Source organism: Parambassis ranga, chromosome 19 (genome assembly GCF_900634625.1).
Source record: "Parambassis ranga chromosome 19, fParRan2.1, whole genome shotgun sequence".
In the NCBI taxonomy this organism is placed as follows: Eukaryota; Metazoa; Chordata; class Actinopteri; family Ambassidae; genus Parambassis; species Parambassis ranga.
This window is the reverse complement of record NC_041039.1, coordinates 14,739,256-14,763,072: the sequence shown is the minus strand read 5'-3', so window position 1 is coordinate 14,763,072 and position 23,817 is coordinate 14,739,256. Positions and strand designations below refer to the sequence as shown.

General features: G+C 40.9%; 3 protein-coding genes across 5 annotated transcripts in view; 1 reads left to right on the top strand and 2 right to left on the bottom strand.

The window, feature by feature from the left end:
* Nucleotides 1-6,672, top strand: part of frmd5a (FERM domain containing 5a) — a 51,042-nt gene extending 44,370 nt beyond the window's left edge. For both annotated transcript variants that reach the window (XM_028430906.1, XM_028430905.1), the window contains exons 11-14: nucleotides 524-598; nucleotides 1,525-1,593; nucleotides 1,782-1,888; nucleotides 4,709-6,672. In XM_028430906.1, coding sequence (XP_028286707.1) covers nucleotides 524-598; nucleotides 1,525-1,593; nucleotides 1,782-1,888; nucleotides 4,709-5,295 — 838 coding nt within the window. In that variant the 3' untranslated portion in view covers nucleotides 5,296-6,672. The remainder of the gene's footprint in view (nucleotides 1-523; nucleotides 599-1,524; nucleotides 1,594-1,781; nucleotides 1,889-4,708) is intronic.
* Nucleotides 6,673-9,459: 2,787 nt separating this feature from the next.
* blm (BLM RecQ like helicase) lies at nucleotides 9,460-16,990 on the bottom strand. Of its 2 annotated transcripts, XM_028431205.1 has the most exons (22): nucleotides 16,656-16,990; nucleotides 16,161-16,221; nucleotides 15,566-16,067; nucleotides 15,327-15,477; nucleotides 14,568-14,671; nucleotides 14,367-14,481; nucleotides 13,616-14,274; nucleotides 13,264-13,440; nucleotides 13,067-13,185; nucleotides 12,863-12,976; nucleotides 12,677-12,775; nucleotides 12,433-12,581; nucleotides 12,245-12,351; nucleotides 11,791-11,951; nucleotides 11,483-11,678; nucleotides 11,214-11,404; nucleotides 10,987-11,131; nucleotides 10,698-10,897; nucleotides 10,411-10,606; nucleotides 10,209-10,331; nucleotides 9,934-10,132; nucleotides 9,460-9,825 (listed from the first exon to the last, which is right to left on the bottom strand). In XM_028431205.1, the coding sequence occupies exons 1-22, from the start codon at nucleotides 16,748-16,750 to the stop codon at nucleotides 9,648-9,650; spliced, it is 4,041 nt and encodes a 1,346-aa protein (XP_028287006.1). In that variant the 5' UTR covers nucleotides 16,751-16,990; the 3' UTR covers nucleotides 9,460-9,647. The 2 variants fall into 2 exon arrangements, with proteins under 2 accessions (XP_028287006.1, XP_028287005.1); XM_028431204.1 differs by having other exon boundaries at nucleotides 15,566-16,221.
* A 2,063-nt stretch (nucleotides 16,991-19,053) lies between these two features.
* Nucleotides 19,054-21,556, bottom strand: ctsh (cathepsin H). The gene is made up of 12 exons (XM_028431206.1): nucleotides 21,398-21,556; nucleotides 21,190-21,221; nucleotides 20,938-21,043; nucleotides 20,787-20,857; nucleotides 20,583-20,687; nucleotides 20,395-20,481; nucleotides 20,230-20,285; nucleotides 20,063-20,144; nucleotides 19,928-19,996; nucleotides 19,741-19,847; nucleotides 19,387-19,512; nucleotides 19,054-19,302 (listed from the first exon to the last, which is right to left on the bottom strand). The coding sequence occupies exons 1-12, from the start codon at nucleotides 21,471-21,473 to the stop codon at nucleotides 19,233-19,235; spliced, it is 987 nt and encodes a 328-aa protein (XP_028287007.1). The 5' UTR covers nucleotides 21,474-21,556; the 3' UTR covers nucleotides 19,054-19,232.
* Between the last annotated feature and the right edge of the window lie 2,261 nt (nucleotides 21,557-23,817).

Sequence of the window (23,817 nt, the reverse complement as noted above, 5' to 3'; positions counted from 1 at the left end):
GGAAAAGGACATTAACAAAAAACAAAGCAATGTGAGCTCAGAGGCTGGGAGTGTGTGGCATTGATCCTGGTGGCTCGGGTGATCAGAGAGGCGTAAAGGGTTTAACAAGTGTGGAAAAGGCACAGGAGGAAATTATGATGTGACCTTCTGATGACTCTGATGTGGCAGAGTGATAATATTTTATCAGGTTTCCACCCATCATTTAGCCCATTAGTGAGGCTAAAATACAAGTGTACACCCAACTGTTCAGAGAGGAACAAATCCCTTGAAAGCAAAGTGAAACATTAATGTCTCACTTACAATGACAATATAAATATATCGAATACTGGAGCCATGTTGAGGATACAGTGTCTAGTACAGCATGCATCATTTATTAGCAGGGATTTGAGATTTGCTCCTATAGTAGTGTTGTTGCATGATTCAGAAAACAACAATTAAGACATATTCATATTCATTTACCTTTCCTTCTGCTGTCTTTAAGGTGAAACCTTTTCTTTCTTTTTTTTTATCTTTCCTTTACCAGGCTTGAGAAGTCAAGCCAGATTCGCACAGTGTCCAGCAGCAACTTGTTCTTCAAGGGCAGCCGTTTCCGCTACAGGTAGAGTACACAACATGGCACTGTGACTGATGACAGGGAGGGGAGGACACTGCAGCAGAAAAGCCCCCAGCTGGAGGTGGAGAGAAGTCTTCCCAGAAAACGTGGCCTCTTGGCCTTGTGTGCTGTGATGTCAGCCTTCTTTCTGCCTGGAGGATAGCACTGACACTTTATGAGACAGAGGACACAGTGGGGGGAAATGAAGGGGACTGAACACATGAAGCTGTGTAACTGCTTTAATAGGACGAGATGTGTTAAATAAATAATATTATCTTACTCATTATTATACTAATCTGACAGACTAAAAAGTATATTTTATTTTAGGTGAACTTGCCCTATAATTAGACAAAAATTTGTGCAGTTAATGGTCAAATACTCAATAATTTTCCTTCACAGAGACATTGCTCAAACAAATTTTAAAGGGAGAGTTCACCACAAATTCATATATAGATACATATTTTGCTGTGCAAGCTTTTATGGCATCCTCATGGTGGATGTTTATCGTGAGTGGATGTCTTCAGTTTTGCCTTTATTCGGCAAGCATATTGCTAATATATTTCATTGGCACTTTGACCACCACAAGCGTAGTGCCATCAGAACTCTGCAAGTTGTACTAAAAACACTGCACAGCAGAACACAGGAAAAATTAGCTGTATTTTCGGGTGAACTGTCCCTTTTTGTGAAAGTGTAAACCACAATCATTGTTTTGATTTCTGCAAGTCTGTGTGCGCATTTGTCTGAGTGGTGCTAATTCAGCTACACAAAGCTGAATTCACCAGGGTAACTCAATCATGATGCCCACATACTTTACTCATCCACTGCCGTGATGGCTTTCATAGCAATGGGTGAGACCAGTGCGCCTGGTAATGTCTGTGCGAGTGTGTGTATGTGGAACTCATCCTGAGCATCATCTCTGTGCTTTATAACAGTGGACGAGTGGCAAAAGAGGTGATGGAGCAGAGTGCCAAAATCAAACGCGAACCTCCAGAAATACACAGGTAGAGTTGTAAACTCAGGACAGGTCAGAATGTTTGACCAGAATTTTGTTTAATTTTCCTCTATTTTCATAGGCTCCAACTTTATATCAGCAGCGCTTACTGGCTACAGTATGAGTTACCGTGCACTCACCATTTAGTGCACTAATATTTGTTTGTGCATTTTTCTGTTTGTGTGTTTGTCTCTGCAGGGCTGGCCTTGTGCCCAGCAGAAGTTGTCCGTCCATCACCCACGGGCCTCGGCTCAGCAGTGTACCACGCACACGTCGGAGAGCTGTGCACATATCTATCATGGAAGGTAAGAACTGATCTGATCCTAAGAGTCTAAACTAAACCAGGAAGCTTAGAAGGCTGCCCCTCCTTCCTAAAAACCAAGTCTGCTTGATCTGATTGGTCAGCTCCAACAGCTTTATCTAGTAGTTCCCACCCTCAGCAGAAGACAGAGAAGAGGGTGGGACACCATCTTAAAGGGAGCATCTTATTGGACACCAAATATGTGTGCAGAATGAGGTGCCTAATCATCTAATGAGTCATTTGATTTCATGGGGAAATCTCTAAAACTGGCACGATACAATCTCACAACTAAAATGGGGTGTGAACAGAAAATAAATATACAAAGGAATATTTCACTAATTTATTTATTAATTAAAATGCAAAATCTGTGTTTTCACAGAGTGTTCTTCAGAGGCTGTGACACAAACAATCAAATTATGCCACACTCACACACAAACACACTCAGACTCACACCGTAACTAGAGCCATCTGGCCCAGTTCATACTGGTGTGGTATGCTGCAGGTGTGTGCGTCAGTCAGCTTGCCTCACTCCACTTCAGCATTACTGAGATGTGTGTTTGTTTGAACGATTATACGCATGTAGTGCCAACATGGTGACGGCCAAATTCACTCATGTCACTCAGCCCACCTGCTGGCTCCAGTGTTCAGAACAGTGCTTCACTGCTTCTGTTAGTGAGTTGGGCACAGCAGTCACGCAGGCCTCGTGGCTTTGGGGTAAAAGAGCCCTGCTTTTTAAGTGCAGCAGTTTTCACAGTCAGATAAATGGAGGCTCAGAAGCAGGTGTGTATTGAGGATCTTTTGCTGTGAGTTCTTAAGAGCTATAAGACTTTCCCACCCCCAGTGTGTGCTGACGGGGTGTCTTAGAGTAGTATTAATACCCCAGCTGAAAATAGCCTGGGTCTTTTACTCCATATATGTCACTGTCTTGGGTGGGGCCAAACCAAACCAGGCCAATGCTGGTGATCGTTGTACTGCTGCAGAACCCCACTGTTTTCACCTCCACAACTAAGGCAGTACCACTCGGCCAAACACAAACCCCTGTGGCCTGGACTCTGGAAAGGGACCATAAGGACAGGATAAACACACGCATGCTGCAGCCATGGTGAAGTGTCTGATCCGCATCACCACCCGGGTGAATGTCCACCTGCGTATGATCAATCACTGCTACCGGGATGTGAAGGTTCGCGTGCTGAGCCTGGGGCCTCGAATGCTGGGCAAGGCCCTGGGCGTCCTACCCCTCTACCCTGCTCTGACAGGGCAGCAGGAGTCTGCCAGTGTCTCCCCTCTCCCTTGCACCCCGCTGCCTTGCGTTCAGCCCAGCAACTCTCCAGGTAAAGTCGTCACAGAGCCAGTCTGGAGTGTGCTTTACATGTTACAGTTCTATATTTCCGTTCAGGCTCCGCCTCAGTGACGCTGGCAGCTGTGGTTGTCTGTGCTTCCTGGTCATTGAACAGGCATTTCTGTTTTGTTTTGTTTTTGGTAGTTATACTTGGATTAGTCCTTATGTGGCTGCTATGTCTAGATCTATATGCTTTAAACTTGTGTTACGTTACACTGCAGTGCTTTAGAGTAGGAGGTCTGAATATGGCAAACACTAATGAAGACCTTGCTGTGCTGCTGTAAGCAAAACATAGAACCAGCTGAGGCAGATCAGCTATGAGAAAAGATGGCTTAGAGGCTTAGAAGCTGGACGTAATCTGCCCTATTTTTTCCTCACAGTTTGATAAAGTCCTTTTCATGATTTGCTTCCTCATCAAAATCAGAATTTTAATCCCTTCTCTTTATAGTGAAGGTGTAATGTTGCTGCTGCTACGCTGGAGAATGTGATATCGTCAGCAGAGGGGCTCAACCCCAGCTCATCTTCACTGACATGCACTTTAGAGTGTCTCTCATACTGTACCATTACTTTCACTGCACTGCATGTCTGTGCAGTACTCTGAAATGATTAAAAACCTTTGTTGGCTGTTTTCAGGTGATAATTCAAACAGTGATGGATTTACTCCTTATTGCCAATCATTCATCAGGCCTGTCTAAAGGCATGTTGGATTTTTATGGTGTTTTTGCATCAATCTGATAATAGTCCATCGCTTCAAGGACGTTTAACACATTCATGGTTTGGTTTTAGACTACAGCCTGTAGTAATTCCTCTGTCTTTCTAACCTTTTTCTTTTTGTCACTATGACCAGCCTGGTATTTCAGCAGGCATGTGGCATGTTATCGTGTTGCTTTTATTACTGAGACATTTAGATCAACGTGAAAGTGTGCAAAAACGGCTGTTTGGAAACGTAATTTTTCCAAAGATGCTTCTGTTAAAAGACCCAACTTAAACTTGCAGTGATGAGTTTTCTAAATACAATACTGTGATAATATATTAATAGTCTTTAAGGCCAGTTATTAACCTGTTATTAGTGTACCTTAACAGACCTTTCAGTCCAAAACAATATGAAATGCATAAGCATGACAAAAATGTCAAATGTTAGGTATTCTTTACTTTTCACTACAGAGAAAAGAAGAATACTGAATTTTACAGATTTTAAATCCATATCTGATTAGGGTGGGAACCTTCCTTTAATGTCTGTTGTTGAAAAAGCTACAGAATAGTGTCTTTCATTAGTATGATGATTAGTATTCACATCAGCTTTTATGATGACAATACTCCTCTCTTGTTCTTGGGGAAAACCTGATCAGATTTCTCAGAGTCTGTGTGTCTGGGCTCTGTAACAGACTGTATAGAGTGTCTGTGAACGCCACATGTTTGAGGCCTTTTATGGAGCTGTAAAAAGTAGTGTAATGGTCCTTTGTTCTTGTCTTTTCTCTACCTTAGGTTTGGAGTCTTTGCGTGACAGTGCCCACTCTACACCGGTGCGTTCAGTGTCCCTTGGGGAATCTTTTATACCCCGCTCCCGGAGCCAGGCCACAGACGCCAGTGAGGGGATGGCGGTAATATCAGATGAGGCCTACAGCCCCTCTGACAGCGTCCTGCCCACCCCGGTGGCCGAGCACAGCATGGAGCTTGCTGTCTCGCGCCAAATCAATGGGGCACCCTGCAGCATTGAGGAGGAGAAGGAGTCGGAGGCGGGCACCCCCCTGAGTGGGCAAGGGGGTGATTTTGGTGTGGACGGTAGATCTGCACAGGAGGGTGCAGGGGGGGACTCGGCCCTCAGCGAGGTAGAACAGGTGAATAAGTTTGTCTTAAGTGTCCTCCGTTTGCTCCTTGTGACCATTGGACTCCTCTTTGTCTTGCTGCTCCTCCTCATCATCCTCACCGAGTCAGACCTTGACATTGCATTTTTAAGTGACATCCGCCAGACCCCGGAATTTGAGCAATTCCATTACGAATACTTTTGTCCCCTCAGGCGGTGGTTTGCCTGCAAGCTCCGCTGGGTGGGCGGGTTGCTCATTAACAAGTGAGAGTGGGGTCGTAAGAGTCCGTAAGCCCATTCGGGGGTCTGAGAAGACGGTTAGGACTCCGGAGTGATGGAGGGCAGCCTCGTCCCAACCATGAACCCTGCTTCTCTCATCCTCCTCCTGCAGACATACAGCTTGGACCACTCCTGGTAACACCGGGCCAGGATCCCCCCCACCCCCCACCCATCCTCCCTCTCTCTCCTCCTCCACTTTGAGTTGCCCTCCCACCCACCTCCTTGTTTTTTTCTACAAATCCAGGAAACTTTTTTTCCGTCTTTGCATTTTTTTTTTTATTTCAAGTCATTTCAGGTATTTTATTTTTTCAAATAACACAAAGGAAAAAAATTAAAACTGAATTTTAAAGAACTGAAGAATATGAAACAGTTCCTTTTTACAGGAATGGAAGATTTTGTTGCAGCGGATGAACGTTGCCTTCATTTATTATTTATTGCTTTGAAACATGTATTTGCAGAGAAGGGGAGGAGAAGAGATAAATGGTAATCGAGGAAGTGGATTCGTTGTTAAGTGATGGAAGTGAGTCATGTTAGATTAAGAAGGGCAAACTGCTGTGTGTGAGTGGTGATATTAACTCATCCCCATCAAAAGTCAACTAAACAAACAGCAGAGTAAGAGGGAGAAGGGACAGAGTGATTACCAAATGCCTTTATTGAGAAGATATTGATGACTGTTTAGACTTTTGTGGATTGTTTAAGACACAATTAGACTATAAAGTCAACAGATGAAGATCAAACGTTTTTTAACATTTTATAAGGCTACAGTAAGATAAATGAATAGTGTCATGTGACCCAGTAGTGTCAGCTGCAGTTAGAGAAATACTCATGATGAGCAAAGATTCACTGGCACCAATAGAAACTAGACTAGATAGATGTGCAATGCTGATATGGTTTTAATAATTAAATACTCTGAATGTGCTCATTTTCTTCTGTTATTTCTCCAGTTTGATTTGATTTTACATCAAGTTGAAATTTTACGAATTTCAACTACTTCTTTCTATGAAAATTGATTTTGGTTTGACATCAACCTTGCCTTTGGGTTTCTGTATCATACTATATAACTGTTAGAATAAGAAATAATGATGATGATGATGTACTTTTTGTACAAATTAGTTTGTTTCCTAATATATATTGACAGGTTTTCCATGTATATTTTAACAGAACTGAAATGTTATTTTGTTATTGAAGATTAAATTATACCTTTTTTAGCGCTGTGTTCCAAGTAAGGTAAGAAGCATTTATGGAAATGAAAGAGGGGGGGTCAAATAAAAAAAAAAAAAACAAAATAATAAAAAAACAAACAACAAAAACAGGGCTTTTATCCAGATCCACTCAACACTGATCACACCTCTCCTCACCGCTCCACCAGCAGTGAATCAGCCTTCAATGTGTGTGCAATCTTAAATATCTATTTATTATATTGTATTCAATCTGGATATATAACTATACAGCCAAAAACACATCTTCATCTGACATAACTTTTTTTTCCTGAAGTACCACATGCACTTTCTTTTTTTCTAAACTCTGTACTTCAGTTACTTTTTTACCCCCTCTATATTTTAGTCAGGCTTTTGACTCTTCAGCCTCACAGCTCCAGGGAGCAGTAACCGTCATAACTTCTGGATTCTGGGTAAAATCTGTTTTTTGTGTTGTGTGTCTACCTCCTGCACCGAGTGCAGGTGTAACTGTTGGTGTGTCTGTAGAAATGGAAACAAGACAAAAGGTGGACGTGATGTAAATGGAGCTAAGAGGTAGATAAGACTGAGTTTTATTCTGAAAGTGGGGGTTAAAATAGGAATGGACGGCACTTTGTGGATCAGTCTAATGCTCTGCAGGGTTTTGTCTTTGCTGCCCTCCATGCCTGCAGCTGCTCCTTTTATACAAGGCCCGATGGTGCTACTTTTCTTTGTCTGCTCCTGTGTAACCTAAGCTGTGGCTAAGCTGTAGTCCTGACCGCAGAGTAGCATGCACTTTGGTGTTGTGGCTGGATCCACTCCTTGTAGCTAATTATCTTTCACACACCCTATGGAGGTAGCAGCACAGACAATTCCCAGCACAGCGCTACAAAGGAAAAATCATTCGAGCTACTTTGGCAAGCCTTTTTATCAACTCGGATACATTCACACAGAACGATTAAGCACATTTTTCCTAATGAGGGGTGGAGCAGGGTGGGTGGGTTCATTTTTTGTTTTGGTCATACTTTATATTTATTACTCAGAGTGACCCGTCAGTCGAGCCAGGCTTGGGTAGTCAGTCTTCAAGGGTTGTTTCTGGATCAGCGTTATGTAGCTGTGGTCTCTCTGAACATGCAACAATATTACAGAAAAAGGCAGCATTATTCAAGGAGCAATAACCAGCTGTGATTTACAAACTTGTGTATGAAAATCCAACGGCAGATAATGTTTGATAAGTCCTCTCTGTTTCTAGAACACTACAAATGCTTGTTGTGTTGACTCCAATAATGATGACCATTCAGACACTTAGTTGCATTCAAGATTTTATAAAAAATTAATTTTCCTTGGAGACCTCTTGTGTGGATGTTTGTTCTGCTGTTTTATTGTTAAGTGGCCGACTGTTTGCTCGTGCCTGGATCCTAACTCTGCTGTTTACCAAAGTGGCAAAGATGATGGGACTGAGACAGAAGGACACAGCAGTGACTTATCTGTCCTCTGACTCTCCCAGGCTCAGATGAAAAACTGTCCATCTCTGTCTGAAACAGTTTTGCTCACGGGCTCCAAATCTCCCTGCGATAAACATTTCAGTTGCTGTGTCATGTTAACATAGTTCTACTGTTGTTTTACTTAATAGAAAGGTGTGGACAGATGTGTGATGACGTAACGCAAACTTGGAAAGGTGCAGCCTTTCAAATAATGTGTGGTGCAATGAAGGATAAAGCGTTGAATTTAGGGTTTAAATTTAACTCACAGGAGACGGGGATGGACGAAATAACAGAAACACCTGCAGGGTAAAATGGAATTTAACTACAACAGCCAGGAAGTGGTCTTACAAACATGAAATATAAGGAGCAAGATATGCTCCTGATATGTTAATAATATTATATTTCTAATAAATTAGAAATAGCAACGTATCAGTGTAATTTTAAAGCTAGTATAAAGACAGACAGAGAGCAAATATGTGTGAAGGATTGTCAGGTGATTAATGAGAGGCTTGTCTTTGGTTTTAGCTGATATTGCATTTTTATGAACCACGACACACTTCTGTTTGTAAGACTGTGTCATTATAATATATATTATAATATTCTTAAATACTGGAGGTTTATGTCATAAAGGTGGAGGCAAAAAGCAACAGAAAAGTTATACTTGAGTAAGAACGCCTCTAGCAAACTTTCAACCAAGTCTTATAAAGGCTGCTTTAAAATAACATCTGCTTAGATTCATGTGAAAGGTCCCAGTCTTTTCATCTAAACAGCACTTTACCATGAGGTGCTCTTGTTTTCTTGTCCACCCCTGGTATCTTCTGCACGTTTATATTCCAGTATTCGTCAGAATGTTGGTATTTGTGTGATAAATCACAGAACTGTTTAATGACACACACATAAAATCCTGATCTTATCAGAATTGGCATCCAGATTTTCTTTTTTCTGCCACTTCAATGTGTGGTTGATGAAACCAACTGGAGCCATCTTGCTTTGCTTTCTGCCCCTCTCCTAGCTCCCAGTACAGTAGACAGACCCTCACACAACCGTGTATACACGTCAATAAGTGTATATGCATATCCGTGTCTGGTGGTGTGTTATGTAGTCTGCCTCGTTCTATCCTCGAATTGGAGATTGGTGTTTAATTAAGTTCAATATTCGAGTATATATATATATACTTATAAATAAATACATGTGCCAAATCCAGTTCTTGTTCAGTCTTATCCATTCCGAACCCATGTTTGTACTGTAAGTAACCTTCTGTACAAGTCAGTATAAAATATTGTTTCTCCTCCAATAGTCCCTTGTAACTGGTGCCATTAAAGAAAACGTCAAACTTGAAATAAACATGAAATACAAAAAGTGAAGCGGCTCCCGCTGTGATTTTATATGGTCACTGTCTTCTAGCAAATGAAGTCATCAAGAGTTGAACTTTTTTTTATCTTTAATACAAAAAATAAAATGTACGTTTTAAAAAAAAAAGGACAATATGCTCTTTCGTTTCAGACATTTTACATCGGCATAAAAGCTGGACAAACACTAAAAACACTGTACAAAGCTTAAATATAGTTTCTATAAACAGTGGAGGTTATTACTCTACAGACCTCTACTCTACAGAAGCGGTTTGAACATGTAGTGTATAAGTCATTCCCTACCCTACAAGGCAGATCAGAAAGCACACAGCTTTAGCTCAGGTTTGAAAATGCTGGCTTTAAAAAGGGTCTCTGCGGCACTGGTGCTGATAGGAATCCTGGTCTCCTGCCTGCTGATGCATCTCCTGCTGAACTCCAGGTCCCTTGACTTGCAGCTTTAGATCCACCTCTGGAGCTGGATGATGACCACGTTTTATTACTGCTGCCACGACTGAACACAAAACAAGACAAGGAGAAAAACATTAATAATAATTTCAGATATGAAGTAATGCTAATTGCTAAATACAATCCACAATTAGACAATATAAGACCAACAGACCCCTTTGAGTTGTAGCTTGTGTTGCCATTTCCTTTTTTCTTCTTGGAATACTTGAAGAACGGAGCTTTCTTTCTTTTCTGTCCCTGTGAAGCCGCTTTTCGGAAGTAGGTAGAGGACTCTGTATTGTCCTCATCGTCTTCATAGGTGCGGCTTCGTGTCGTGTCTATCCACCCATCAGCTCCACTGTCAGCCTGCTCCTCTGATACAGCAATAACAACTTCAACACCACAATGAGCAACACAGCGTTATGGAGAGCAGAAAATGTCAAAACTTACCAGGTAGCTGCCACTCAGAGTATTTCTGCAAGACCTGAATGACTTCAGCTCCATACTTCTCCAGTTTGTCCTCTGTCACACCATCAATCTGAAGAAGGGTTTCAGGGTCGGAAGAAAGCTTCTCTGTTTGCGAGAGAAAGAGCGACAAGTTAGAAAACTTGAATATTTTATGTGTAAGAAACATGTGAATAGTTGAAATTACCAGCTATCTTTTTCAAAGTGGCAGTGGAGAAAATGTTGTAATAGTGAATGCCAAATGCTTTCCCCAGCTGCTTGCACAGATCTGTCAGCTCCTTCAGACACTTCTGAACCATCTCCTCTCTCTGGGAGATGCTCGTGGCCACAGCAGTCTTCTGTTTCCTGATGCTGGATGCACTCTCGGTCAGGTAAAACTCCACCTGAGAAACAACAAGTGTTGGTTATTTTTAGAAGAATTGATAAACAATAAATCGTTTCCACAATCCACACTGCCTGATGAAGGAGTGGTACCTGCATGTGTCCAGACACCACATTCATGGCTTTAGTTCCAGCAGAGATATAAGACACAGCTTGACCCTGGTTAGTGATGTAGAGGTCCTCCACCAGGATGTTGTCCAGAACCAGTTTTTTAAAGAGACGGTCAGCGTTATGCCGAGAATAGGCTCCTCCCATTCCAAACATCCCACTCTGTATCTTGGCAGATTTAGTTCCTGACAAAAATGGAGAAAGACTTTAGTACATAGTATATGAACACAGCTGCAACATGCATTTTTTGCCTACAACTGTGTATGTACTATACCTAGGAATATATCCACAAGCATGTTCAGTGTGAGGCGGGTTTGCTGAGCAGTCCTTCCAAACCTTGATCCAACTTTCTCACAGTTCTCCTGGACAAACTTCACAATCTTCTTTACATCTTCAGTCACATTCCTCATCTTGTATTGCTGTTTACAAGAGTGTTAACATGTTGATTAGCCCAAATGTGGATGCTACATATATATCTAACAGACAAGAAGTGATTCCTACATTGGGTTTGGCGCAGTTGTCACAGGTGACATGTGGGTGCTCCTTGCAGAAGTTTCTGTTGAACTTCAGCTCTCCAAAGTAAGCAAGCAGCTGAATTCTTCTGCACTCCATCACATCCTCACAGAAATGCACCATGCTGTGTAGGTTGTTGTAGTGAGTCGCCTTGGTGTGTCTGTCACCTTCTCTGTCCACTTTGATAAAGAACCCACAGAGTTTAGTGACAAACACTAATCTAGCATCAATAATCACACAATGAGAAGGTCACATACTGCCGATAATCCTCTTGATGCGGTGGACGTCAGAGTAGGAATAGAAGAGGATGCAGTGAGAAATCTCTCCATCCCTGCCAGCTCTTCCCGATTCCTGGTAGTAACCTTCCACTGATTTCGGCAGACTGGCATGGATTACATAGCGCACATCAGGCTTGTCAATGCCCATGCCAAAGGCTATAGTAGCACAGATCACCTGACAGAAAAGGGAAACGACAGGATGTGTTACTCACTCGCTTATGTTAAAAGCAATGACAACTGCGCTAATAAATTAGCTATCGAAGCTACTGGTTTAGTTGTGATCTCACCTGACAACCGTCCTGATTGATCCATTTGGTCTGCACATATTCTCTGTCACCATCACTCAGTCCTGCGTGATAGGACAACGCTAGCAGCCCTGCTCTCTGCAGACTCTCAGCCATGGCATCGCAGTCATTACGTGACAAGCAGTACACAATGCCAGAGTCACCTGCAACATGCATGAGATGAACATATCATCCAGTGATTAGAAGGCTAAGAATCAAAAGGCAACTAATCATTTGGCAAGAAAATATGATAATATTAAGAATTAAAAAAATGTCAGATGCAGTAAAATATTGATGAAAAACATAATATTACACAGGCCTTGTAGTCCTCATGCTGTTTATCCATACAAGTCAGACCATAACATATTGATACACAGCTGAATTTTTAACATAGCAGTTATGCTGGTATTCTGAAAACAGCCCGAATCCAGATCAGAAAAAGTACTGAATTATTTACGTGGGTAGTTTTTCTTGATCCAGCTGATGCAGTCCTCATCAACCTTTTTTGGTTTCTTGGGCAGCACAGCGTACTTGAGGTTTGTCCTGTTAAAGCTCATAGTAAACCTGAAAATATATCAACGGAAAATGCAAGTCAGCAGTGAAAATTCCAGTACTGATGAATCTAAAACTTCTGTGACCACATACACTTGCGGTCGAGTCATATTCAGCTGGTTGAGAATGTCTTTCTGCACACGTGGGGTGGCGGTGGCTGTCAGAGCCATCATTGGCACTTTGGGGAACTTCTGACGCAGTTCATGCAGCTTCTTATAATCTGGGCGAAAATCGTGGCCCCACTGAAAGGATTATGAGGACAGGATGATTTAAATGGCTGCTGCAAGACACAAAAGCATACTACAGATTATATACTTTTATAAGTAGTGAAACATACCTGACTGACACAGTGAGCTTCATCGATGACAAACCGAGCCAGGAGACCCCGCTCATACAGGTTCTGCAGGGCAGAGATTAATCTGTTGCTTGCACTTACCTTGGAGGGAAGAAGATGTAACAGTTATCAGTTACTGATCATTTTTATAATACAGAAGTTGGCTTTCAGTTGTGACAAAAACCTCACCTTTTCAGGTGTGACATAAAGCAATTTAATGATGGGGTCTTTCCTGGAAAGCTGCATATAAATCCTTGAAGCTTCACTGTCACTTTTATCACCAGACAGACTTGTTGCTGGAATCTGAAACGTCAGATTTTACAAACAAGTTAACACAGAACTGCAAAAACTACTTCACTAACTTTCTCATTATTGCTCATTACATCAACTTACATCAAGGGTGGTGAGTTTCTGGATCTGGTCAACAATAAGTGATTTAAGTGGGGAAATAACCACAGTAGTTCCTTGTGAGATACAGGCAGGCAGCTGGTAGCACAAGCTTTTACCGCCACCTAAAAATGCAGTAGTTAGGAACGTCTAGACACCGTGACTACAGTAGTTTTACAGACACTTTTATGTGTTTTACCAACCTGTGGGCATCAAAACAAACGTATCTTCTCCCAGAAGTGTAGCATTGACTGCTTCTAGCTGATTAAACCTGAACTGATGGAGTCCAAAGCGCTTGTGAAAGATCTTCATCATCTCTTGTGAATGGGAGAAGTTAAATCCTCTGAAACGATCATGAGCTGGATTTTTGAAGGTGGGTTCTGCAAAGAGAGGAATGCACAACCCGATTAATTACGTTCACTGTAAATTCCTGAAAGGTGCTGCACTTAGAATTAGAAAGTGCCATGACAACAATTGTCAGGATTTTGTTGAGGAATTTACTTTTCTCCAGTGTTTTAACATATAAAGATTCAGATTTTTATCCATCTGACTTGCCTGGGGAACAAATATTTGAGGGTTTTGATGCAGGAGCAGGTGTCGTTGGTTTCTTCTCCCACACAGACTTGCTTGGTCCCCCCTCTTTTACTGTTGTAGTTACAGTACTGGGGTTTGGTCCTGATGAGGGTGGTGGATCGTCAAAGTAGCCTGGAATATCAGAGTCATTGAAGTCATCTATGTCAAAGTCGTCAATGTAAAAGTCATCTGCTTCTATATTGTCTGCAGCTGTAAAGGTTTGGGATTTCTTCGGCACAACCGTTTCTGTCTTCTTTGGCGAGAAGAAGAGATCTGAGTTGTCAAAATCTATGTTTGTTTTGTCAGAATTAAAATAATGTTTGCTGTGGGAGTCTGTGGATGGAGAGTCACAGATGGTTTCATTTTCCAGACATATTGTCCTGCTGTCCTTCTTGTGTAGAGGCTTCACATTCATAAGACTGTCAGAGTGATCAGAGTCGTAGTCCACAGAGATGACAGATGATCTCTTGAGCTGACGAGACTTCCTGGAATCCACGGGCACAGAGGTGCTGGATGATAGAACAGTAGATGCAGCACAGTTCGACAAAGAGGTTTCTCTGGAGCTGGGTTCAGAAATCACTGTGCTGTCTGGCTGCTGCATCCTGTACAAAAAGTCACCACTAGTAGCAAGTATCCTCTTCCTGCAGGAGAGAGGAGCATGACTTAGGTCATTCTGATATAACATATCATGCAATAAATACCGTACTCAAAGCTGTTTTATATTTAAACACACCTCTGAGCCCTCTTCAGTAACAGTTCACTTCCGCATGACAGTGCTATTAGCTCATGTTCAGGGATGGAATCAACCAGAGCACAAATGGACTCCATGATACTGAAAAGTTGTCCATCTGTGAGATTACAGAGATCAAAATGATAAAGACGTGTTTATTTATTAAGGAGTAGAATAATCAGGGGAAAGGGGCACAACACTCACTTTTTTGATCGTTCGAGCAGTTATCAGAAGGTTCATCAAGAGCTGTGATGGTCTTCTTGGACTGTGGAGCATTGTCTCTACTCTGAGCTTCAACTGGTTTAGTTCTGTTGGGATAGAAGGTAGTTAAGTACTGCTGAATGCATGATGAGTAACATTTCTTATCAATTGTTCTTTGAAGTTTCTGTGTTAAAATGATAACTACAGCATGAACTGACAGAGAGGGGGGTGGCAATAAAATGTAGGTAAATAACTATGATAAGCTGATTAGCTGGACATTTTAGGTCAATAACAGAGGAGAGAAACATGTGCAACAACTGTCATAATCTTCATTTCGAGCTTGCACACTGCTTACACCACCTGCTTTCTTGCTTTCCTTCTCAAAAGAAGGAGCGGTCAGTAGAAGCACTAATGTTTTGGCTAGCACAGTCTTGCACATAAGACTGATAGGGGTGAGAGAGAGATAAGAGACAATGATGCTATCAAAACCTCCAGCAGCAGTATTACAAGTAGAAGACACCCAAATGGCCACAGACCAAGGATTACAAGATGAGGAGTTTGTTGAAAAGAAATTCCTGAAGAGTTGCAGTGGTGCAGAACTGCACCACTGCAACTCTTCAGGAATTTCTTTCGACAAAGAGGTTAAACTCCAGATGTAAGTTTACATCTGGAGTTTAAAAACTGGCCTGCCTTTTGTAATGAATTGGGAGATCAATACTACTTTTGTTGTTAAGGTGAACACAATAATCTGAATATACTGACCCTATCTCCAATGTAGAAGTAGTATAAAAGGTCTCATCAGGGATTGGTGAAGGAGGGATGTAATCAAAGTCATCTTCAGGCTCCAAGTGGTCATCGACCTCTATTACCTTTGGGTCGATCCATTGCGCCTTAGGAGGCTGTGTTTTACTGTCTAAAAGGCAAAAATAAATATTTAATGTGGTTTTTGTTTCTGTAATGTTAACACCTGGTGTCTGAGTAAAAAATAAACAGCTGTTTACCTGTTTGTTCTTCATTATCCTCTTCACTGTCACTTATGACAGATCTTAGATGTGCAGGAGGATGTTTCCTGCTCATTTTAACAGGAGAATCATCAAGTTCCAAATCTGCTGGTTTATGAGTCAGGCTAGGTCCTGGTGAAACTACAGAGGCCTTGACAGAGTGCTCCAGCTCTTCTGCTTCCATGCTTGATTGTTCCCCATTCTTGCTGCCTAACTCTGGTATCTTGGGAGGATTGCTGCACCTCACAGATATCTCTGAACTGAATGAGTCATTTTTTGATTTGGCAGGCATTTCAAAGTCATCAAAATCATCCCAGTCATCCATCGGGAATTCACGAGATGCATCAAGACCTGTGGAATTGAGTCCATTGCCACTACAAGACTGGTTGTCAGATTTAGTTGGGGCTGGAGTCACCTTAGTACCAGACAAAGCTGAAACGGTCTGACATCCTGGACTTACAGTGAAGAAGTTGTTGATTTTGGATTTTTGACATCTCCCAAGCTTGTTTGAAAATGCCAAAGGAGGTTTAGTCACCAAAGTGTTCTTACTAGGGGCATTGACATTCCTGTTTGCCAAAACATTTGAGCTGTTTACCTTGGTCGGGACTTCCACTTTAGATGTTCCAGATGATGACTTCTTTTTGAAACAAAATGCCCTGAAACAGAAACAATGTGAGAGATTAACAACACAGGACATATATGTGCTGCAATAGTACAACTCAAACAATTACTTAAGCAGTGTGGTCATGAGAGAGACTTTAACAATATTTAGGCACAGTTTCTGATGTGGGGAGTGCAGTGAGAGGACTTGGGGGTCTGTGGTAAATTATGGCATGATTTTGCACTAGGTCTAATGTAATGTTTCCAGTTGCGATAAACACTGTAAACATCACCTCGCAGACAGCTAACTGCGTGCAAAATGAATTTCGACATCGCGTTGTAAAACTAGTTTTGTATCCAGAGAAGCAAACGGTAAGTTATCACTAACATAGCTCTGTTGTGCTATTATCACTGGTGAACTGTTAGCATAGCTGCAAACCAGGGAGTTAGCTAGTGTTTTCTATCTTTGTGCTAATTTCGCCTCACTTACCCTGTTTTGGGTTTGTTCAGAGACAGCTTGCTCTGAGCAGCATTGCTATGTCTTGCCAGCTGTTCCTTCAGGTTATTTAGTGGAAGACTGGACATTGTTGTTGAGGAGCAGAGCTAGCGAGTAGCTAGCTGGCGATTCAAGTCGAAGTAGCGGGTAGTTTCTTCAGCATTGCACGCGACAAAAGATGAGACAAGTCTCCAGGGGCTCGCGGTGTGTTTGTCGTTTGCTGGTTTACAGTTCAATAAAGTTCAATAAACTTAGACAGTCTTTTCAATTAGTTTTAACTGCAGCCTTATCGTTATCTGTCAGAGCGCTCACTACACAGCCATTGAGATTTTGCGCGTATTCAACAAAGAGACTCCTTATTGGATGACGAGGAGGGCTCCTGGGAAATGTAGTCATACGTCAACCCGGGGCTGGTTTTATTCGCTAAAAGTGGGGCTCCTACATGAACAATTACTAGATTTTGGTCTGGCATGGATGTCGTTTTATCAGATTAGATACAACTTCTTCACTTTCTGGTCCCTGCAAATTAAATGCACCCGTCAGATTACTTCTTGTATTTATGCCACTGTAACGTAAAGTTCCTATATGCATTTAAGGGTTTGTGTTTTTATTTTCTCAGATGATCTTTTCTGTACAAACAGTCTGACTTGTCATCACACAAACCACACAAAAGCCAGCAAGACACTGATACACAAACTAAATGTAGCGTAATAGGAGAATTTGACGATTTTTGAATGGGCGTCAATGAAGCCAGACACTCCCCCTGCCGGCTGGTGGCGGTGTTGCAGGTAAACCGGTGAGCCGCTCGCCCACCTGTATGCGTCATCACTGCTCGGATCCAATGGGCGGCCTGTATTTCTTCCTCGGGTTTTAAAATCCTGAAAGTTTGATGTGTTCCTGTCTTCTGCGGTCTTATCCATGGACTGATACCCCACATAGTCTAGGCAGCTCCGGTGAGTTCTGTTTTCCTCAGAACTTTATTCTTCCACCTCCACATCTCGATATTGTTAGCTTGCTGCTAGCCTGGTGTTTGCCTTAGCTTCAATTCTAGCCAGCATATGTCATGAAAGTTCTTCTCATTCTCACAGAATATAAAAAGTTGTACTATCTGCTGTCTGAGGCTTGAAGTTAGCTGTGTAAACTTCTCTTACCAGCCATGAAGCAACAATTACTACAGTACATAACAGATCCTTTTCAATTCATTCCTAGTGTGCAATTACAGCAGTGGTCATTATGTATTGGCCAGTCTGAATGAGTTTCTATAAATACTGTGATACTGAGCTGTATGACTCCAGGGCAGGCTGTCTGTATATAGAAGCTGGTGTGTCCTGCACCTCGTTGAGGTGAGCTAAGACAAGCTTTGAATGAAGTTTGCAGGATATTGAATCAGCCCTGTGTGTTTGTCAGGAGACAAGGATGTTTCCCACCTGCACTAGTGTCTGGATGGATTGAAGACTTCATCTGTCCTGCAGCTGAGTGTCCTGAGCACCACCATCTACAGTGAAGTGTCACTATGTAAGATTTTCAAAAACTACAATATTATTTGTCTTTAATGTGCCAGTGTAATTGAAACCCTAGACAATCTTGCTATAACAGTACGAGTGCTTTTGTTGTCGCTGACTTCACAACACTCTGGGCTTTACCATGGGAAATTAACAGGACACTTTGAACAAGGACACTGCCTGTATTACTAATGATGAGTAAAGATCAAATTCATACTGATGTCCATGTACAATTAAGAACCTCAGAAATACTTTTATTCATTGAAAAGAAAATACATTAAATGTAAATACTATTACAGGGTAAGTTTGAATATTGATAAGGGGTAACTGTACCCTACAGTACAATAGAACTGTTATGAATTATAAATGGAAGCAGACATTGTAAAAAGGAGAACAAATATTATTTTCATATAAGGTTTTTGGAGTAAAGTGTAAAGGCTGGGTAAAGGGATAACAATTGTTTTTACGGTCAAAACGGGCAGTGTGCAATTCAGAGCAATCCTTCACATCAGTGTTCAAAGCAATGCTTCAGCTGCAGCAATCAAACTTGCTGAATTAGCTGCTTATACTACTTGTTGTATAGTAAAACAAAGAAGACCTTGCATCTCAAAATTTCCCAAATATGTTCACTTCTGGCTCAAAAATGTCAAGATGGCGACCGGGAAGTAAAGAAATCCAGGCTTCAAAACAGGATTTTGCACAGTAATGCGCCAAGATGGCTGCATCCATCTTTCATATACGTCTATGGTCACTACACTAAAAATAAATTGTCTTAGTGCTATATTTTTAGGGCTCAACCAAGGCTCCACTGCATAACATTTAGTTTTGTTTAGCCTTTACTTTGTCAGCCATACATTTATATAAAATTTGAACATCCGTTTTATAAGTTCTGACTCAAACCAGTAGATAAAGTTTATTGTGTGAATTTAATATGAAAGATTTCCTTTGAAGTCATCATTGATTATAAAGTGTGTATTGTACATATTCATCATGAATTTTTAAAAACCATACTGTGATTAGAATTCCCTTTCTGTCCTTTTTTTAGTGTACAATGACGTAAAAACAACAATCACACCACAGGGAAAGATGAGCAGGCTGCGAGTCCACACATGTTCCTCCCACGTTCAATCAGGAAATATCTGTGACGAAAGCATTTCTTTTTTATAGTTTCATGTATACATTTAGCAAGAAATACAAACATGTGGCAGAGTTGAACAAATTACCCGTCTATGCCCCAGTTGGGTCCCCACGAGTTCTTTACTATCCAATAAGGACTCCCGTTCTCTTCTCCATAGCCAACGGCTAGCACAGCATGGTTCACCTTGTCTGCAGTGTTGTGGCATTCAGTGCTGAGAGCAGGAACAGGAGTCAGTTGTATCAGTTGTTTTAAATCAGGAGCAGGGACAGACAGAACTTTGGTTTAGCACAAAACATGTAGCGTATACACTGACAAACCTATTATCAATCTAGATTATTTTTAAAAGAAGCTTTGCATTGTTTTAAAAGAGCTACCGTACTTGTGGTTATGTACAGTCATAAGGAATAGATGTGATATTGTCTCCTTGACATTCTCTCACCTGGTGTATACGCCTTTATCGTAATGCATGAAGTCAGAGGTCACCTCAAAGGCTAAGCTGACAGGATTGCGTGTGGCCACAGCGTCCACCATTCCCATCTCATCATACTAACCAGTAACAGACAAACACTGTCACTCACACGTTTCATTATGAAAATGAGAAAAAATGGACATTGATCATCACTCACCGCTGTTATGTTCATCACATCCTTCACAAAAGCAGCAGCCAGTTGTGGTTTATACAAGCAAATACCTTCCTAAAAAAAAAAGCGATTAAACCTGATGTTTAGAAGGTGTAAAGCTGTAACAGCACAATTCGTTACCACAGCCTTGTATGGATAGTCCTGCTCCGTCATCAGACCCTTGTTATACATGATGTATTCAAATGCTTGACTGGGGAGACCTCTGGAAGACACATTAAGAGTCGTTATTAGACATGTGACTAATGTGCACAGGTTTAAAATCTTAAAAATGCGTGTGAGACTCTGACCCATTACACCCATGGTTGTTGAAATCCTGGGCACAGTCTACCAGCTGCTGCTCTGACTGTATGATGCAAAAACATGGGTAAAAATTAGGTTAAACAGTTTTGGCTAACCACCAGTCTTTTTAATACAACAGCAGCAGTTTTGATAGGGAAGTAAAAGTAAGTCACCAGTGGAACAAGCCTTCTGGTGGCGATGGCAGTAACAGACTCCAAGCAGCCGGTCGTAGAAAAAGTCCAGCAACTACCACAAGATCCCTTTAGTGCCAAAACGACAACAACAAAAAAGCACATTAACACTACTCTTAACTTAGAGCATATGTGGACATAAAAAAGGTTGGTGTTGTGTTAAACTTCACCTGATTCTTCACATCTGTCACATAATTTCCTTTCTTCCTCCAGTCAATGGAGTCTGGGTACGGACCATTGCTGCTAAAGTAGTTTCCTCTTGTAGCGGAGCAGTTCTGCAAAAGGCATTGTATATAAAAAAAATAACTTCCTGTGAAAAAAATCCCCATCTCTCACATGTACTGTACGCTCTTTATATGGAGGCGTTACTGTACCTGCGGCTCAGACCAGAGGAAAGACTCTCGGAATTCACTGAATGTCATATCTGAGAACTGGTTGAGCGCCACTGCAGGGAGACATTAAATGCAGCTCAGCTTCTTTTGGCATGGATCATATATATAAATGCTAATAAAAGTGTGAACATACTTGTGAAAGAATGATTTCCTTCATTGTGTTTGTCGATCCTCCTCTTGTGGTCAGTGAATACCTGGAGTCTCTGGTCGTACTCCCTCATGCTGTACACTTTGTTGTGCTGTGTGTTGGGGAGACTGCTGTTAACTTGTTGTTTGTGTGAGTGATCAGCAGCTTACATGTGAACCATGACGATGTGATTTTTATTGCACATCACTTCCTTATTACCACACGTTGCGCACATACAGTAAATTCTCTGTAACCTACCTGTGTCATCCATAACTTGAAGTGAAACTCGTCTGAAAAAAAAAAGAGTTTCATAAAATTAAAATGTGTCCAAAACATAGAACAATAGAAGCAAACAAGCAGACGCCATGGAGTCCAATGTGAAAGCGAAAGCGTGCATCATTAAAAAAGAACAACAACATGAACAGGCGAATGAATGTGTAGCGAAGGGACGCTGGCTGGAGCTTACCTTGCTCAGACAGGTGAAAAGCTGAAGTGACAGACGCAAAAGCAAACACAAGGAGCACAACGCTCTTCATGATCATCTCTCAAAGTTGCGATGAAGTGAAACACATGCGACAGTCACGCGGTGAACAGCTGTTCGTCCGTCCTACTGTAACACCCGTTAAACCAATCCGACACATGGAAACGTATTATAGGCGTGAAAGGACAGGAAGGAACGAATAACATCAGTTACATCAAATTGGGCTATGATATGATATAAACATTATAATTTCCTGTTTTCAATAATTAAACCCGGAATTAAAAGGAGGAGAGATTTGGAATAATCTTTAGATATTCTCTTAAAAGTGAATTTAAGTTCAGCTAATGTTAGATTTTTGGTATTTCCTCCCTGTTAAGTTATTCTGCACAAACAATATAATAAATGTAACTTTAGAACTACTTTGCACATACCATATCTCATTTCTCATTGACCTGCTTTTGTAGTTAACAGTTTGTCTGCCGTCCTTCCTCGTCACTATCAGCAGACAGGTGGTTGTGAAACTGCACAAATCAAGTTGATTTTTGCGACCTGCACTTCAGTGACCTGTGAGGTTCTTTGGGCCTGAGAAAGCTGAATTTGTTGTCTGCTTGACAATAATCAGAAAAAGGAACAGTGTTACAAAAGGGTGTTTAAAAAAAACAGCTCATTCCCAACACTCACACCAAGCGTGCACCAGACAGGTCAGCCAGTTTTTATGGTTTCTGTTAGTGCTGTGACCTTTTAACTTAGGCTGCATCTATATAAAACATTGACAGAAAACCCAGACCTTAACCTTCAAAACTTTACATCCTTTCAACAGTGGCCTTCAATTATTTGAACCAGTGCTGTGTGTGTTTCTGTTGGTTTGTTAGCACAGAGAGCTGCTTATAATGTTGCCCAGGTCATATTTTATTTCATTGTATTAGAGAAGCATGACGTCAGCTGATAGGTGATCTACAAAAACACTTGAGTCAAAATGCCCCTGAGATAAAATGGATTTATTAGCAAGAGGTAAGTGGGAAACATACTTTTATTTGTTATTGTCATCTTCATATCATTTATTTATTATTTGTTACAAAAACTGGGAATATTTCTTAAGCTGTGGAAACATGAGGGTTGAAAGATAATTTTCATACCACTGGGTATTGCTAACAGCAAAAATGTTTATTTGTTAATATATCTTATAAGAGTATGTGCATGTATAAGTGTATACAGTATAAGTATATAGTATTATTCTGTCTGTGAAGGTGTTGCATGCCTACCACATGAGTTTCAAAAGTGTACTGTACATACATAGTAAAAATACATACAAATATTCACAGAATAAGCACTACATTACTATATTCCTGCTAACAGAAATGGTTATAGACAGGATTACAGTATAAATGCAAAACACTTTGAAGTTTTCTCCTACCTCTAAGTCATGGTTTCAAGACCACACTGCTGTAGTATTTAGTGTTAAGCTTGAGATACAAGTTTCTTTTAAAGGATTACACTGTTCCACATTGAGAAATATGCCAGGTTGCATGTACAAAATGTACAGCACATCTCAGTGAAGTGAGTTAACAACAAAGTACAAAATACTTCCCCATGTTCATATAAAGAGCAGTTCACTCTCTCTTATACTACTACAAAAATAGTGTTTGAATGCTGCAGGCAGAGGTCATTCACATACAGTTTTATCATAGGTTTTAACAGCAATGCATATAACAGAGTGATATACAGTCACGTTCCACAATCACTGGAACAGCAATAAGGACAGATTGTCTTTTAATTACAGAAGAGCAACAACCTTTCACTCTACAAGAAGTAGAACCCGAACCTGAAGGTACAACACTCATCACCGTGTGGGGTTTTATTTTGTTTGAATTTAACTAAGTAAAAGCAATGTGTTTTAAGTGTAACAAAAAATTCAGGTGATTAAATCATCACCTTAAATCTCATCTCAGAAGATGTAAACATTTTAACTGAGGCATCTAAAGGAATTTAAGCACCTCATATGCCAACAGGCAATAAACTGAGGCTTTATAACAACTTAAAAACTCTTTAGGTTGATGAAGTCATGTCTCTGAAGGCAGAGGTTCCCAACACTTGCATTGTGGACTGATAACTGGTCTTAAAACATTAACTAACATCTACATTCTACAATGCAGAAAAAAGCATGATTCTCTGATATTTTTCCATTTTATGACAACTTGTTGCACTCAGTAACAGGTGGGTGCCACTGTCCTGTGTTTGCCTGTCAGCTAACAACATGCAGCTACAGTGTTTAATACAAAATAGTAATATCATTATTATAATAATAATTATGTTATTAGCTGATATAAATTGTATTCATTTGTATTTCAAATCAATAAATAACCAATAGAGCAACACAGAATTTCTACCCCAATGTTTTTGTTGCC

What these genes read in the sequence shown, in the direction of transcription:
- blm (XM_028431204.1), bottom strand. Translation starts at nt 16,750, where the DNA reads ATGTCCAGTCTTCCACTAAATAACCTGAAGGAACAGCTGGCAAGACAT. An exon ending in GGATAATGAAGAACAAACAG is followed by an intron (nt 15,478 to 15,565) that starts GTAAACAGCTGT and finishes TTTGCCTTTTAG; the next exon opens with ACAGTAAAACACAGCCTCCT. An exon ending in GATCAAGAAAAACTACCCAC is followed by an intron (nt 11,952 to 12,244) that starts GTAAATAATTCA and finishes TGCATGTTGCAG; the next exon opens with GTGACTCTGGCATTGTGTAC.
- ctsh (XM_028431206.1), bottom strand. Translation starts at nt 21,473, where the DNA reads ATGATCATGAAGAGCGTTGTGCTCCTTGTGTTTGCTTTTGCGTCTGTC. An exon ending in ACTATCCATACAAGGCTGTG is followed by an intron (nt 19,997 to 20,062) that starts GTAACGAATTGT and finishes TTTTTTTTTTAG; the next exon opens with GAAGGTATTTGCTTGTATAA. An exon ending in ATGTGATGAACATAACAGCG is followed by an intron (nt 19,848 to 19,927) that starts GTGAGTGATGAT and finishes GTTACTGGTTAG; the next exon opens with TATGATGAGATGGGAATGGT.